The following is a 14,833-nucleotide window of genomic DNA, read 5'->3' on the forward strand; positions in this document are numbered from 1 at the left end:
GTTTCTTCACGAAGTTTGCAATATTTTATTGCTGGTCATTTATGGGTCAACTTTTTGCAAATTGTGGTAAAATATACATAACCAAATTTTACCATTTTAACTACTTTTTTATTGTAGCAAAAAAATACATAACATGAAATTCACCATCTTCGCCAAGTCTAAGTGTACAGTTCAGTAGTGTGCAGTACGTTTCATTTTTAAGTAATCTCTACACCCAATATGGGGCTCAAACTCACAACCCTGAGATCAAGTGTTGCACACTCCACTGCTGAGCCGGCCTGGCGCCCTTCAAATCATATCATTTCTAAGCCTCTGTTTGTTCATGTGACACATGGATTGATTAAAATAAAATTCACAGGGCTGTAGTAAGCTTTTGTAAATGAAATGACTAACATAAAGCCCAACATAGAGGTGAAGGTCATGGAATATAAGTCCTCATACTCTTTTCCCCAAGCCACGCCTTCCATTTAACCTAAATCAGCCCAATATATGAACTATCAAAGGTAAATGCACTCACCATTCAGTGCCTGGAATAAAAAAGGCAAAGCAGAATTTATTTTTACTGTTAAGGGAGTTATGCTGGCTAGACATGATGCCTCTGAGTCTCTGAGCAGAGCCTACAGGGTTTTTGGGAAATATGGATTCTCAGGGCCTCTTGTGGATTGGCATCATCTGTAAAAGATGTTTATTGAAGGGGGACTTTATTTTTTTTATTTTTTATTTTTTATTTTGTAAAATTTACATCCAAATTAGTTAGCATGTAGTGAAACAATGATTTCAGGAGTAGATTCCTTAATGCCCCTTACTTATTTAGCCCATCCCTGCTCCCACAATCCCTCCAGTAACTCTTTGTTCTCTGTATTTAAGAGTCTCTTATGTTTTGTCCCCCTCCCTGTTTTTATATTACTTTTGTTTCCCTTCTGAAGGGTTGGCTGTCACTCACAGGTGCAGTTACTGAAGTAAATCCGTTTCTGATTGGCTGACATTTAGAAGCAAGGAGCTGATTGGTTGAATCACCAGGGCGTTTTTCATTGAGGGGAGTGGTCATTGCTGATGGGTGAAAAACTGGCTCCGGCGGCTTTTTGTCATCATGGCTACCAGACAACGTAGCCTTTTTCTAGGAGGGGAGGGTCTTTTTATTCCCAGGTTTACAGTATGCTTTTCCACACAAGGCCCTGGTGTGGACACAACCAAGTGTGTGAGGTTGATCCTATCTCTCTGTGGGATCAAATCTCATTGCATCTCTCAGGTCCAAATCCTGGCTCTGATGTAAAGTCTCTGATTAGCCTTCCTCTGAAACTGTGGCACTTCCTCATGGTTTTATCTGGCCCAATATCTAACATGTCCTTCATCAACTTATTTGTTCATAATCTCAATAAATAGTTCCAGTATTTTATGTTTTGCATACTTCACGATAGATACTACAAAGAGATGATTCGATAGACTAAGCAGCTCAAAGGACTGAGATAACCCAGAGGAGATGCTTGTTGGGGCTGTTTTCACAAGTCTATCAACTTTGCATTGGAGGCATGAGACATCTTGAAATGTTAGTTTCATAAGAACAGGAAAGTCTTTTTAACAACAGGGAAAGCATGTGTTAATACGCAGATGTCATCGTACGGAAAACTAGAAGCACTCATGTCATGGGAAATATGGTATGTTGAATGGACAGTATTAATAATTAATTGGTGGTATTAATAATTAATGGCATTCTGAATGTTAAGGTCTTACCTAGGAGGATGTAAGGGTACCTGGTTTGGCTGATAAATTTAAGACAGATTAAAGTCTTGAGCCAGACCTTCTGTAGAGGCTGGAAAAAAAGTCAGGATTGAGAACTAGGAATACGTTGAATAATTTTTATCACAGACAAGACCGTACCAAGGATTTTATCACCAAATCTAGAAAAGTGGTGTACAACTGTATTAGATACATATAAGAAAATACAATTGGATTGGTTTGAAAATGGATCCAAAATTGTCAGTGCCTCTTTCCCCCTTATGTTCTCCCAGTAGTTCTGCAGGGCTCCACAAGTGCTGACTCATTTCTCTTTCAGTGACAGGTGGCTACCTGGTGTCTCTTAAGGCTTTGTCCAAAGGTCCAGTCTGACATTTGTGTTTACTCCGGCTCAGTTCAGGAAAATCTGGCCAGTCTTCCTTGTTTGGAACCTTATGGCTGTGCCAATTTCCAATGACTATGGCCAAGAGAACCACAAGGACCAGTCCTGCCATGCCCATACGGATCAAATTCTCCATTGTGTAATCTTGGTTCATTATATCTGTGGACATAATTCAAAGGAGATGAGCAATCATTGGTCATGTTCCATTTCATCCCAACACAGAGCCCTGAAAAGGAGCTCATTTCCCTATTTGTGCTTCCACTAACCCTCCCCCCCCCCCCCCGCCCAATAAGCTCATGCATTCACGAGTGCCATACTTAGTCTGTGAGCCTGGATCCAAGGGGCATCTTGTGAACAGGAAAGGAGGTGATTATGGGGATGTTGTGTTGGCTCTTGAATCCCTCTTCATGTAGTAATTTCCCTCAAAGTTTAGTCAAAGCCTTGCAGTCAAATGTTCTGCTCCTGAGCTATATCCCCTACATGCACTCCAATGTTTATAGAAGCACAATCAATAATAGCCAAAGTATGGAAAGAGCCCAAATGCCCATTGACTGGTGAATGGATACAAAGATGTGGTATGTATATACAATAGAATATTACTCAGTGATAAAAAAGAATGAAATCTTGCCATTTGCAACAACATAGATCCAACCAAAGTGTATTATGCTAAGCGAAATGAGTCCGTCAGAGAAAGACAAATATCGTATGATTTCATTCATATATGGAATTTAAGAAACACAAAAGATGAACATATAGGAAGGAAAGGAAAAATAAGAAAAACAGAGAGGAGGCAAACTATAAGAGACTCTTAGATACAGAGAACAACCTGAGTGTTGCTGGAGAGGAGGTTGTGGGGTGGGGTGGTGAGCCAAATGGCTGATAGACATTAAGGAGAACGCTTGTTGGGATGAGTATTGGGTATCACATGTAAGTGATGAATCATTGGGTTCTACTCCTGAAGCCAAGACTACAATGTATGTTAACTACCTTGAATTTAAATAAATAAATTAAATTTAAAAACCCACAGCCTTGCAACACCTTCATGTATTCAGAATAGTACATTTTCTCTATACTTTCCTCACCCCACATAACAATTGGTGTTCCTCTTCCATACGTGACAAAGGATCTGGGAAGTAGCTAGGAGAAAGTCTTCATATAATCTTTGGTAAAATTTATCTCCACTCTGTGTGACTGTTCACTAGACATTGCTGTTCACCGAAACTTTAAGAAAATTTTCTTCATTTGTTATATGGGCTTCATAGGCCTATGTGCCAGGAATTAATAAAGTACTGTGAGATTACAGTGCTCATAAATTGTAGTAACTCTCTCCGGTTAAAATACAGAAATTAGGGGCACCTGGGTGGCTCAGTCGGTTAAGTCCGACTTTAGCTCAGGTCATGATTTCATGGTTCGTGAGTTCAAGCCCCACTGTCAGAGCAGGGTCTGCTTCAAACCCTCTGTCCCCTTCTCTCTCTGCCCCTCCCCCACTCGTGCTCTCCCTCTCCCTCTCTCAAAAATAAATAGACATTAATAAATACAGAAATTAATTTCAAACGGATTTGGATCTTCAGATTAGAAGATAATACAAGATAGTATCATCCCAACCCTGGGACAGATGATTTTTAAAACAAGACAAGGTGACTATCTAAAGAAAAAGGCTAATTGATTCACTCCTCCTCCATTGATGCCCAACTATCCATGCACTGTTAAATGAAAAGAGCACTCTAGCCTGCATGATCTTACAGAGCCATGACTACTGTATCTGCTCAGCTTGTGGAGTGATTGGACAAAGTGGCCACAGGAGATGAATGCGGTCGCCCCACTCAGCGGTCCGCAGTTACTTTCTTTTGCTCGAACTTGTCTTCTCTCGCTGAGCTGAGTAATGCAAACAGTATAATAATTTGGCTTATGCTAGAGTTTCTAGCCAATCACTCAGAGTGGAGTCTAGTACTGAAGGTCAGTTTAAGGGTTCCCAGATGCAGCTAAGCATATGAAAAAAGAGAAGTGGGTTAGTCTAAGGTGGTGTCTGGGATCTATGTCTCAACCACACCCCTTAACATGATTCTAAACGTTGGACTCTCCATTCTCAACAGACCACATGTTTTTTTTTAAATTGTTCTTTAATGTTTATTTATTTTTGAGAGAGAGAGAGAGAGAGAGAGAGCATGAGTGGGAGAGGGGCAGAAAGAGAGAGAGGGAAACACAGAATCCTTAGCAGGCTGCAGGCTCTGAGATGTCAGCACAGAGCCAGACTCGGAGCTCAAACTCATGAGCTGTGAAATCATGACCTGAGCCGAAGTCAGACACTCAACTGACTGAGCCACCCAAGTGCCCCCAGACCACATTTTTAAAGGGCGCTGTCTACAGAACTCTAGGAGAGGATGTGAATGTTGAATGGGATGTGGATGAAAGTCTTTTTCTCTTCACAGTCCTCTGCTTAATGGCCCTCTACTACCCCACTGTTTTTTCTCAGTGTACTTTTCCATATTCCTGCCTAATGCCAAGGCCCCAAGAGGAGGATTCAGGGCTGGGCTGGGGTGCACCTACCTGTGACCATAAGCCCCAGGGCATCACTGGGGGCTGACCACACATAAGGGCTGCCACTGTACCAACCATAATACCTTTAGTTCCCTGAGAAGTTGTGGTTCACAGGGCCTAGAATAAAGTTGCCTTGGTGTACCCCATTTTGGTGCTGTGACAGGGTGGCTCCTCCTTCTTTGGTCAGTAAAAATCTATCAAATGGGATGTCTGTTGAGCTGCACTGCAGGGAAATATTCTCTCCCAGCATCACCACCATGCCCTGCACCGCTGAGAGGGAGGGTTTGTCGTACAAGCCTTAAAGAAAAGAGAGTGAGCTATTAGCAAGATTTTTCATCCTTTTCCCTTTATCCTCAACACTCATGTTGGGTCCATCCTAAGGGAAGGCAAGATGCTGATATTCCTTGATTCAAAGGAATGGGAGCTGGGAACTTCCCATTTTCCTACCCCAGGACATATACTCTGTCCCAAATTATTGCAGACAGGGCTGAGCAAACAAGCAGCCTGTGAGACTTGGGTGAGATACCATTTTCAAGAGATAGAGATCTTGTTTCTAAAGCCACAAGACCCACATGATTCTGTTCCCAATTACAACCTGTGGGGCTTTCCCCCACACCACCAGGAAATTCTGAGACACCCAATGGGCATCCCATAATTCAACTTAATTCTGACATTATCTCCCTGGAGATAACCTCAGATCCCATAGGTTAGGAGCTCAGTCCTATGAGACCACCCCCACTTCAGATGCCAATCACAAGCCCTTGCTGTCACCTGTGCTTCTGACGGAATGGCTATAAATCAGAAGTTCCCAGAACTCCTTCCTTGGGTTCGCTTAATTTGCTAGAATGGCTTATAGGACTCAAGAAATCAGTTTACCCGCTAGACCACTGGTTTATTCTAAAGGATGAAATCAGGGACAGCCAAATGGTAGAGGTAAATAAGGCCCAGGTGCCATATCCTTGTTCCCTGCTCTACCAGTACCTCCTTGTGCTTACCAACCTGGATTCTTTCCTTTTGGGTTCTTATGGAGGCTTCATTACATAGGCATGATTGATTGAACCTTTGGCCATTGGTGATTGATTCAATCTCCACCCCCTCTCCTCTCCTTGGAGGTAGTCCAAAAGTTATCTCTTTGACATAACCTCAGGAGTGGTCAAAAGGGGGTTGTTAGGAATATCAAAACATCTTTGTCATTCATATAACTCAGGAAATTCCAAGGAATTTAGGAGCTCTGTGCCAGGAACAGGAATGAAGACCATATATATAGTTCTTACTATAAATCACAATATCACAAGCCACATGTTAAGGAAAAGGGCGGATAGTATCCAAAGAATTAGAGGAGCTATGTCAGGGACAGAGAGAGTCGACATTATGTAAAAAGAATGTCAGCAGGTAGAAATTCAGGGTGGACTCTTCTAGAAAAAAGATGCTTCTAGAAGCACGGGGTCAAGCCACCTTGAATAGAGAGGGCTTAAAACCAAGGGCTGGATTCATGCAGGGAGCATAGGGAGCATAACTACCTCACCCGCCTCAGGTACAGGCTGCATATAATGATTTCCTTCCATATGGAAAGGGTTGGGAGAGAAACCTGCCTATGCCACCTCAGCCAGGTGCTCAATCTCAGCATCAACAGCCATATTCATTTGCATGGTATGTACCCTCAGTGTGATGTGGTGAAAATGTTACTGTGCTTCTGTGGTCTCCCTCACAGTGATCTAATGACCCTTGTCTTAAAACACCAGACAACGGGGCACCTGGGTGGCTCAGTCGGTTAAGCGTCCGACTTCGGCTCAGGTCATGATCTCACAGTTCTTGAGTTCAAGCCCCACGTCGGGCTCTGTGCTGACAGCTCAGAGCCTGGGGCCTGCTTTGGATACTGTGTGTGTCTCTCTCTCTGCCCCTCCCCTGCTCATGCTCTGTCTCTGTCTCAAAAATAAATAAAACATTAAAAAAAAAAGTAAGTAAACTTAGGTTTAAAAAAAACTAAGATTAAAAAAAAAAAACAAACAAACACCAGACAACTTCCAATATTGGGGCATTGTACAAAATACCTGACCAGCACTCCTTAAAACTTCCACATCCTAGGGGAACCTAAGCAGACATGACAACTCTATGCAGCGTGGGATAGGATCCTGGGACAGATGAAAGACACTGGATAAAAGCTAAGGAAATCTAAATAAACTGTGGACTTCAGTGCATGCTAAGTTATCCATATTGGTTCATTAATAGGAAGAAAAGTCCGTACTAATGGAAGATGTTAACAGCAGGGGAGAGTGGGTGACAGGTCTATGGGAATGCCTCTGTCTTATCTTCTCAACTTTTCTGTAAACCCAAACTGTTCTAAAAGTAAAGCCTTTGAAAGAATAAGAAAGAAACAACACCCAAGGGCTGGAGACGCTGGATGTGTCCTCACCTGTCACCACCAGCTCCAGGGTTTTGCTGTGCTCCGATAATTTGTACTCTTTCCTATATTGGCACTGATAATGCCCTGCAGTGTTGGTATTCATGTGGCTAATGAGGAATTCAGCCTTCTCCTGAAATCCCAATTTCTTCTCTACCACCTCAAATGTGGAGTTTCTCAGGATTTCCAGTTGGTACAAGTAAGACTCAGGAGTCCCCCAACACAGGATCTTCACAGACTCATTCCAGGGAATCACAGAACCAGGTGTGGCAGATATAATAGGAATGGGAAAACACCCTGGAAGAAAATAGAGCCCAGAGTCAGGTGCCGGCCATGGAGAAACTATAGTGCTTTTCTTATCTGTGGGGGAAATGCAAATAAGTTAAGGTCTGAAAGACCCAGGATTCCTTCCTTTTTAAAATCTTTTCCTTTTTTTGGTATATTTCAATTGTAGTAAAATATATATAACATAAAATTCACCATTTCAACCATTAATTTTTTTTTTTTAATTTTAGAGAAAGTGAGAGCACGAGTGGGACAGAGGGGCAGAAGGAGAGAGAAAGAGAATCCCAAGGAGGCTTCATGCTCATCATGGAGCCCAACCCGGGGCTCAATCCCATGGCCCTGGGATCATGACCTGAGCTGAAATCGAGTCAGCTGCTCAATGCACGGGGCCACCCAGGTGCCTCTCGACCATTTTTTAAATGTACAGTTCAGTGGAATTAATTACATTCATCATATTGCACAACCATGACCTCTATTTTCAGAATTTTTTCATGACTCCAAACAGAAACTCTGTAATTATTAGGCAATAACTCCCTCTTTCCACATCTGATCTACTTCCTGTCTATGAATTTGCCCATTCAAGGTACTCCGTATCAAATACAGTATTTGTTTTTCCATGTCTGGTGTACTGCACTTAGCATAATATCTTCGAGGTTCATGCATGTGTACCACGTGTCAGAATACCCTTCTTTTTGATGGCCAAGTCACCTTCCCTTGTATGTGTAGACCACATTTTGATTATCCACTCATGCCAATGAATATTTGGATTGTTTCTATCTTTCGCTATTGTGAATAATGCTGCTGTGACCATTGGTGTACAAATCTCTGTTCAAGTTCCTGTTTTCAATTCCTTTGGTTGTATATGTAGGAGTGGAATTGTTAGATCACATGATAATTCTATGTTTAGCCTTTTGAGGAACTGAACCCCTTCCTTTTCACATGTTCATTTTCTTTTTGAGATTAAGTTCACATAACATACAATTAACCATTTTTAAAGTGTATGATTCGGTGGCATTTGGCGCATTCACAATGTTGTCCAATCATCACCTCTATCTTCTTGCATTTTTATCACCCCGAAGGAGACCCTGTATACACCAAGAGGTCACTCCCCACTCTACCTTCCCACAGCCCTTAGCAACCACTAGTCTGCCACAAAGTCTGTTTGGTGTTCCGTTGCCATGGCAACCCTCATGAACAACTCCAAGCCTGCTGGTTCCTTTATCAAGGTGTATCATCTCTTTTAGACCTGATAGTGGTGTGCTCAACTGCAGCTCTGTGAGGAGGGGTTGGGGGGGTAGAAAGGGAATTTGCCATTCTCATGAGGATTGCTGTGAAGGAAGACCAACTTGCTATAGGTGGCTGTGGAAGGTGTTGACTGTATTTACCAAAAATTGCAGGACTTCCTTTTATTTAATAGTATTCACTCACCAATACCTCCATGCTTTTGTTCTTCCAAAACAGATGAAGAGATCATGGATATCTCCATTAATGCAGATACAATGTTTATTTAATATAATGACCTAAACCAGTGGTTCTCAACAGGAGGCAATTTTGCCTCCCAGGGGACAATTCGGTAATGCCTAGGGACATTTTTGGTTGTCACATGGGGGCAGAAGGCACTGTTGGCATCTTCTGGGTAAAGGCCAGGGATCTTACAATGCACAGGACTTCCCTCCAAACAACACCTGCTCCCAAATGTCAATAGGACTGAGGTTGGGAAACCCTGACCTAAACAACCTGGTTAAGACCTTTAGGGGAATGATAATATGGGAAATGTCAGGTACTACTCTTAAAAATAGACAAGTGTAGGGGCACTTGTGGTTCAGTTGGTTGAGCGTCCGACTTCAGCTCAGGTCACGATCTCGCAGTCTGTGAGTTCAAGCCCTGCGTCGGGCTCTGTGCTGACAGCCCAGAGCCTGGAGGCTTCGGATTCTGTGTCTCCCTGTCTCTCTGCTCCTCTCCCATTGTGCTCTGTTTCTCTCTCAAAAATAAACATTAAAAAAATAGGCAAGTATATAATCACAGGTCATGACACACAGTCTGCAGTACAGAGACACAGATCTTGGAAATCTGATAACAGATGTGAGGGTTCAGCTGATACATGAAGATGAGTAGCCTAGGCGATGTGGACAGACAGGTTAGGAGCATTGTGGATCACAGGAACAACAGGAGAAGGTCCTGGATAATAAAGTACAAATAAGTATGGGACACATGAAAATAAGGTCAGAGTGATTGAGAAGCAGAGACTCGGTGGGAGAATGGAAAATGGGCTTGGGGGAGCAGAAGCAGCCCAGCACAGCTAGGGAGCCACGGCCATGGCCATGTCAGTAGGTTTATCTGAAGTTAGACCCCTGATGGGTTCTATGAAGGTGATAAACATACTTGTGTTTTAAACACACAAGTAATTCAGACTACAGTCTTTAGAAGGAACTGGAAGAGAAAAGACATGGATAGACATGGGATTCCATCCAAGGCAGTAACAGAGGTGACTGACTATACAGTTGTAATTGAGAGCTACTTCATACTAGTACACAGACTGCACAGGAGGGCAGGACTAAGGCAACATCTTGCTGAGTGAAGCAAAGTGGAGAGAGTGGAGAGAATCAGGTTGTGAAAACAAGTAGGTCTGACATAGGGACAGATATTGGGCAATCACTGATGGCTCCCAACTTCCTCACCCTTGGAGTTGTGAACATTCAGTGAAATACATGTCTTAGATATGGAACAGACAGCCTCATGGAAGCAAACACTAAACCCAGGGCTGAGTATGATGCTTTTGAGGGGTCTGGAGAGGGGGGCACAGCAGAGATGGCTTAAATGGGGAATAAAATTGGAATTCATTTGGGCTTTTGACTGTCTTTTCAACCCTTCTGTTCCAAAGTAGAAGGTGTCTGGGAAAGATTTAGGGGAACACTTACCTTCCTGTGCCCAAAGCTTCTGGCTCAGACAGAGCACTGGAAGAGAGAGATTCACAAAAGATCAGTTTTCCAGTTTCAACAGTAGTCCTTGTTCCAATTCATGCTGACTAATGACATGCAGGGTGTCAATTTTTTCCCCCCACAGAAAGGATAGTTTTCAGGTTCATCTTTTAGTTTTACCTCCTAGATTCCAGGTCACAAGGCTCTCATCTATAGGAACTCTGGACCCACCATGGATCTCTAGACAGCATGATGTGGGTTGAACAGGCCCCACAAGCCACTTGGACTTGAGCAGACACAGTTACAGACATCTGAACAAGGCCCAACTCTCTACTAAGGAGGCCAGAATCTCCTTGGCAGCCACTAAAGTCACTGAGTCCTCATAGTAAGAGGACATGGACAGTTTTGGGACATCTTCCCCCCCTGACCCACTTGCATTACAGGACTCACCGAGACAGAGATGGATGGTGTCTCTGGGGGCCCTTATTCTGTCAGAACCTCAGCCCAGTTAGTCTCTTGTTGGGGCACATTAGCAGAATGACAGATCCTCATAAAACAGTAAGATAAATCAGCAGGAAGTATGAGGTAAGAGTTCCTTGTCAGAGAATTCCTACATCTATTGCCTCACAAGTAATGGTTCCTTCCTAAAGAACTTAGCTCTGGATAGCTCTTGGGTGGGGTCTGAAGGAGACCAAACGTCCTGTTTAAGTTTCCGACAAGAAGTGAGTGTTTTCCTTGACCAATGTCTAATGGGTTCAAATCCTTATTCAAACCAGATCCCACAACCAAGTGGAAGGCTCTGGGGCAGAATGTAAGATGGTGCCATAGGGACAGAGGTTCTTCTCCATTGGACCATTAGTCAACAGCCATGTGGCCTTGCCTGTTATGGACCCATGTACCTTCTCTGGAATTCAGGGACTGAGTATATCCACTTGGGCTTGACTAGCAAGAGAGTATACTCTTGCACTGGGATTTTCTCAATGCCAGCATGTAGGGGAATCTTTTCAGGAGCTATTCATCATCTGTAAAGAAAGAAACTCCTATGCCTATACTTATCCGTATATCCATATCTCCATCTATCTATACATGTAGATACAGATAGTGGGGTATATAGATAGTTAGATGTAGACTAGCTGTAGTTAGCTGTAAACTCCTGGCATCACTAATTCTTCAAGAATGGGAAGCCAAATATTCCAAATCAAATTCTCTACCAAGTACACTTCATTTTAACTGTAATACATCACTCTTGCCTTTCAATACACCAAGTGTCCTGGGCTTCTCCCATCTTTTGGAAGACACCACTGACAGATTTTAAAAATAGTGAAAATGAGTCTTTAAGAGAAATGACTTTGCCAAAGACACTGCACCTAAGAAAGCACAAAGCAAAATCTGAATGCTAAACCTCCAAAAAATATCCATCTCTGAAGCATGTTTTGGACCCTTCAGGGGAGATGCTAGGGTTACTTGGTCACTTCATCCTGGGACAAAATGAACATGACAAACACGTTATATTCCAGTGATAGACAGATGGTGAATTTGCTTATTTGTCTGTAGTAACATAGCGACAGAAGTCAGAACTTACTCTTTCTTAAAAAATTATTTTATTTTTTAATATGAAATTTATTGTCAAATTGGTTTCCATGCAACACCCAGTGTTCATCCCAACAGGTGCCCTCTGCAATAGAACTTACTCTTGAGGGAAATGCGGAACTGAAAAGAGATGAGGGATATGTTTTGAGAAATGGCAAAACCTACTTTTCTTTGTATATTCTGATATGTGAAATATTTGATATTGTATATCAGAGGGTACATGGAAATGTTACTATACACACACACACACACACACACACACACACAGAGTCACTGTCTAATAAAACATGGCTTTATCGCTGTAAAAAATGAGTTTATCTCAGGGTATAACACATTTTCCAGGGGTTCATGGCACATTTTTCAGCTAGTTTTTGGAAATGGTGACCAGCATTGCATCCTAGACAAGGTTTTGGGTTTTTTTTTCAACTTTAACATTATTGACAGGGTTAGATAGTGATTCTCTGCTGTGTGTGCGGGGGTGGGGGGCAGGGAGCACCATCCTGGGCATTGCAGGATGTTGACAAGCATCCCTGGCTTCTGTCCACTAGATGCCAGTAGAACCCCCTCCACAGTCGTGACAACTAAAAATGTCTCCAGACACTATTATAATGGTCCATGTGTGGACACAGCCATGTTGCCCCAGCTGAGAACAAGTGTCCTGTGTTGTCTGCTGGCATGTATAGGCTGAGGAACCAGAACTTGCTTTGGGACATTACTGAACTTCATGCATTCCACAGCATCCTTTCCTTGAGGAATTCAGGCTCTACAGAATGTAGACCCCATTTAGGCTCACAGAACCTAGATCATTCCAGTGGGAAGGTCTCTAGAACATCTTTCTAGGCACAAATCCCCAAAACCTTTCTTTAATCTTCTCTTCCCTGGGATCTCAACAGCCAACTTGTTCTCAGAATCAAACTTATCCCTAAACACCTTTTTTTTTTTTTTTTTTTTTTTTTTTTTTTTTTGCCTCCCAGGTGTCCTGGAAGGAGCCTCTTACTTCTCTACTGAGAAAGAGGACATTGTGGTCTGAGAGAAGGATTCGCCTTCTCATATTCATTCATAACACTGTAAGAGAAGTCACATGGAGACTTAAACTCTTTTCCAAATTCTTGCCTTAACCCTAGCATCCAAGCTGAAACCTTGTGTTCAAACTGAGGTTGTGGAAAACCTCAGTTGTCCATGTGATTGCTATGGGTCCATACCCCAGTCTCTGGGGAGTTCCAGGTAACTCCCCCATGCCTCCCCTTGTAGATCTCAGTAGGACCTAATACACTTACTTTCCTTCCTTGGCTATTGTACACCTCTGTTGTGCAGAAACAAGGAGCCCCACAGAACTGACCCATGCACGGGTGCTGTCTGTCTGTTAGGTCCTCTCATCCTTGTTTAGGTCCCTCTACAAACTGTTGATAGAGAAAGCTGAACAACTTCCTTTCTCAATAATAGCTTTGGTTTCCCTGCAACATGTGCTGAACAAAAATATCTGACTTCCTGGAAATATTTTTGAGCCAAGCCCAAGGTCTCCCCTGGTTCCAAAACCCAAGTGTGTCTTAAAGTCCATACCTGGACCAATCCCCTAAATCCAAGGTATGATATATGTTTACAGGAGGTGGTTTCACCAGACAGTGGTTGGGTTCAGGGGTCTTCTTTTTGGGGCCCCATCATGGTCAACAAACATGCCATGTTGTGTGACCTTTGACAAGGTACTTAATCTCTTTGAATTTCCCTACTTAGCAAAGTACAGATAACAAGGAGCCCTGATAAATTTTACAGAAAGATTCATTGAAGAAATATATGTGAAACAGATTTTGTTGAAGAGGTGCTCAAAAATGTGAATTCCTGTCATTGCTGCACAGAAACTGTCATTTTCACTGTTGATCTCTAACAAGGTTAACTTTGATGCTAGTTCTGCATCCAAAATATTGCCGAGTCTCCCAAACTCTGATGTCTTAATTTCTTGCACTGTTTTGTTTTTTCCAGAATTATCCTGATAGATCCACAACCTGCTACTGGATTTCCTTGATTGAGCCTTGGGGGCAATCGTCTATACTAAATTGAGACATGGGGTGCGTGGGACTCCCTAATGTGCCCTGAAGGAGTTAGCTGCAAAGGTGATGGGCGAGAGCCAGACTCCATGATGGAGACACCAGCCAGGTGCTCTCTGGCCACCAGAGCTTCCAGTATCTCTCACTTGAGGATGCCTGGACCTGCCCCAGCATGGCTTCCCGGATTCCAGTAAGATTGGGTAGATCTATCTGGATGGTTCTGGAAGGACATAAGAGTGTGAGAAATTAAGGCATCAGAGTTTGGGACACTCACCACAACTAGATACATAATTGTGACATAGTCACACAATGGATTCTTACACAGGATGGAAAATAATTTTTCACATGCAAAGATGTGATGAAATATCAAACATATAATGTTGAACGAAAGGTGCCAGTCACAAAAATACATAGTATATGGTTCCATGTAGGTGAAATTCAGTAATAGCTAGGAAGAAAGATGATTAATAGTAGATAGATGATAGCTTTGTTTATTTGTTTATAGTAGCATAGTAACGGAAGTCAGAACTTACCCACAAAAAGGGCCAAGAAAGTTTTCTGGGGTGTTAAGAATATTCTACATTTTGGCACAGGTAGTGGTTGCAAAGGTGCAAATGCGTAAAATTCTGTCGAACCACACACATGAGTACTTTAAGCCAAAATTAAAGCAACAAGTGTTTAAAATGATTATCTGATGATAAATTTATTGGTGATTTTTCTTTTTTCTGTATCTATTTTCCAACTTTTATACAAAGAATGAATGTCTTTTCTGTAATGAGAAAAGACCATCAACATTAAAAAAAACAACACATCTCTGACCCCCTAGTGTGTTTCACATTTTAGCCTGTGAGAGCAATACAGTTGTTTACCCTGTAAACAATGAAGAACAAAATTATTTACAGTCTTAGCCTGGGGACACATTACTTCACACTATACATCGTGT

At 42.4% G+C, this 14,833-nt stretch overlaps 1 protein-coding gene across 1 annotated transcript; it reads right to left on the reverse strand.

The window, feature by feature from the left end:
* Positions 1-860: 860 nt before the first annotated feature.
* Positions 861-14,828, reverse strand: FCAR (Fc fragment of IgA receptor). Its single transcript, XM_007087143.2, is given in 8 exon segments — positions 861-1,175; positions 2,068-2,275; positions 4,664-4,951; positions 7,068-7,352; positions 10,259-10,294; positions 10,709-10,756; positions 14,037-14,110; positions 14,815-14,828. Coding segments are annotated over 8 exon segments (1,011 nt in total). The 3' UTR covers positions 861-1,117.
* Between the last annotated feature and the right edge of the window lie 5 nt (positions 14,829-14,833).

Source organism: Panthera tigris, chromosome E2 (assembly GCF_018350195.1).
Source record: "Panthera tigris isolate Pti1 chromosome E2, P.tigris_Pti1_mat1.1, whole genome shotgun sequence".
In the NCBI taxonomy this organism is placed as follows: Eukaryota; Metazoa; Chordata; class Mammalia; order Carnivora; family Felidae; genus Panthera; species Panthera tigris.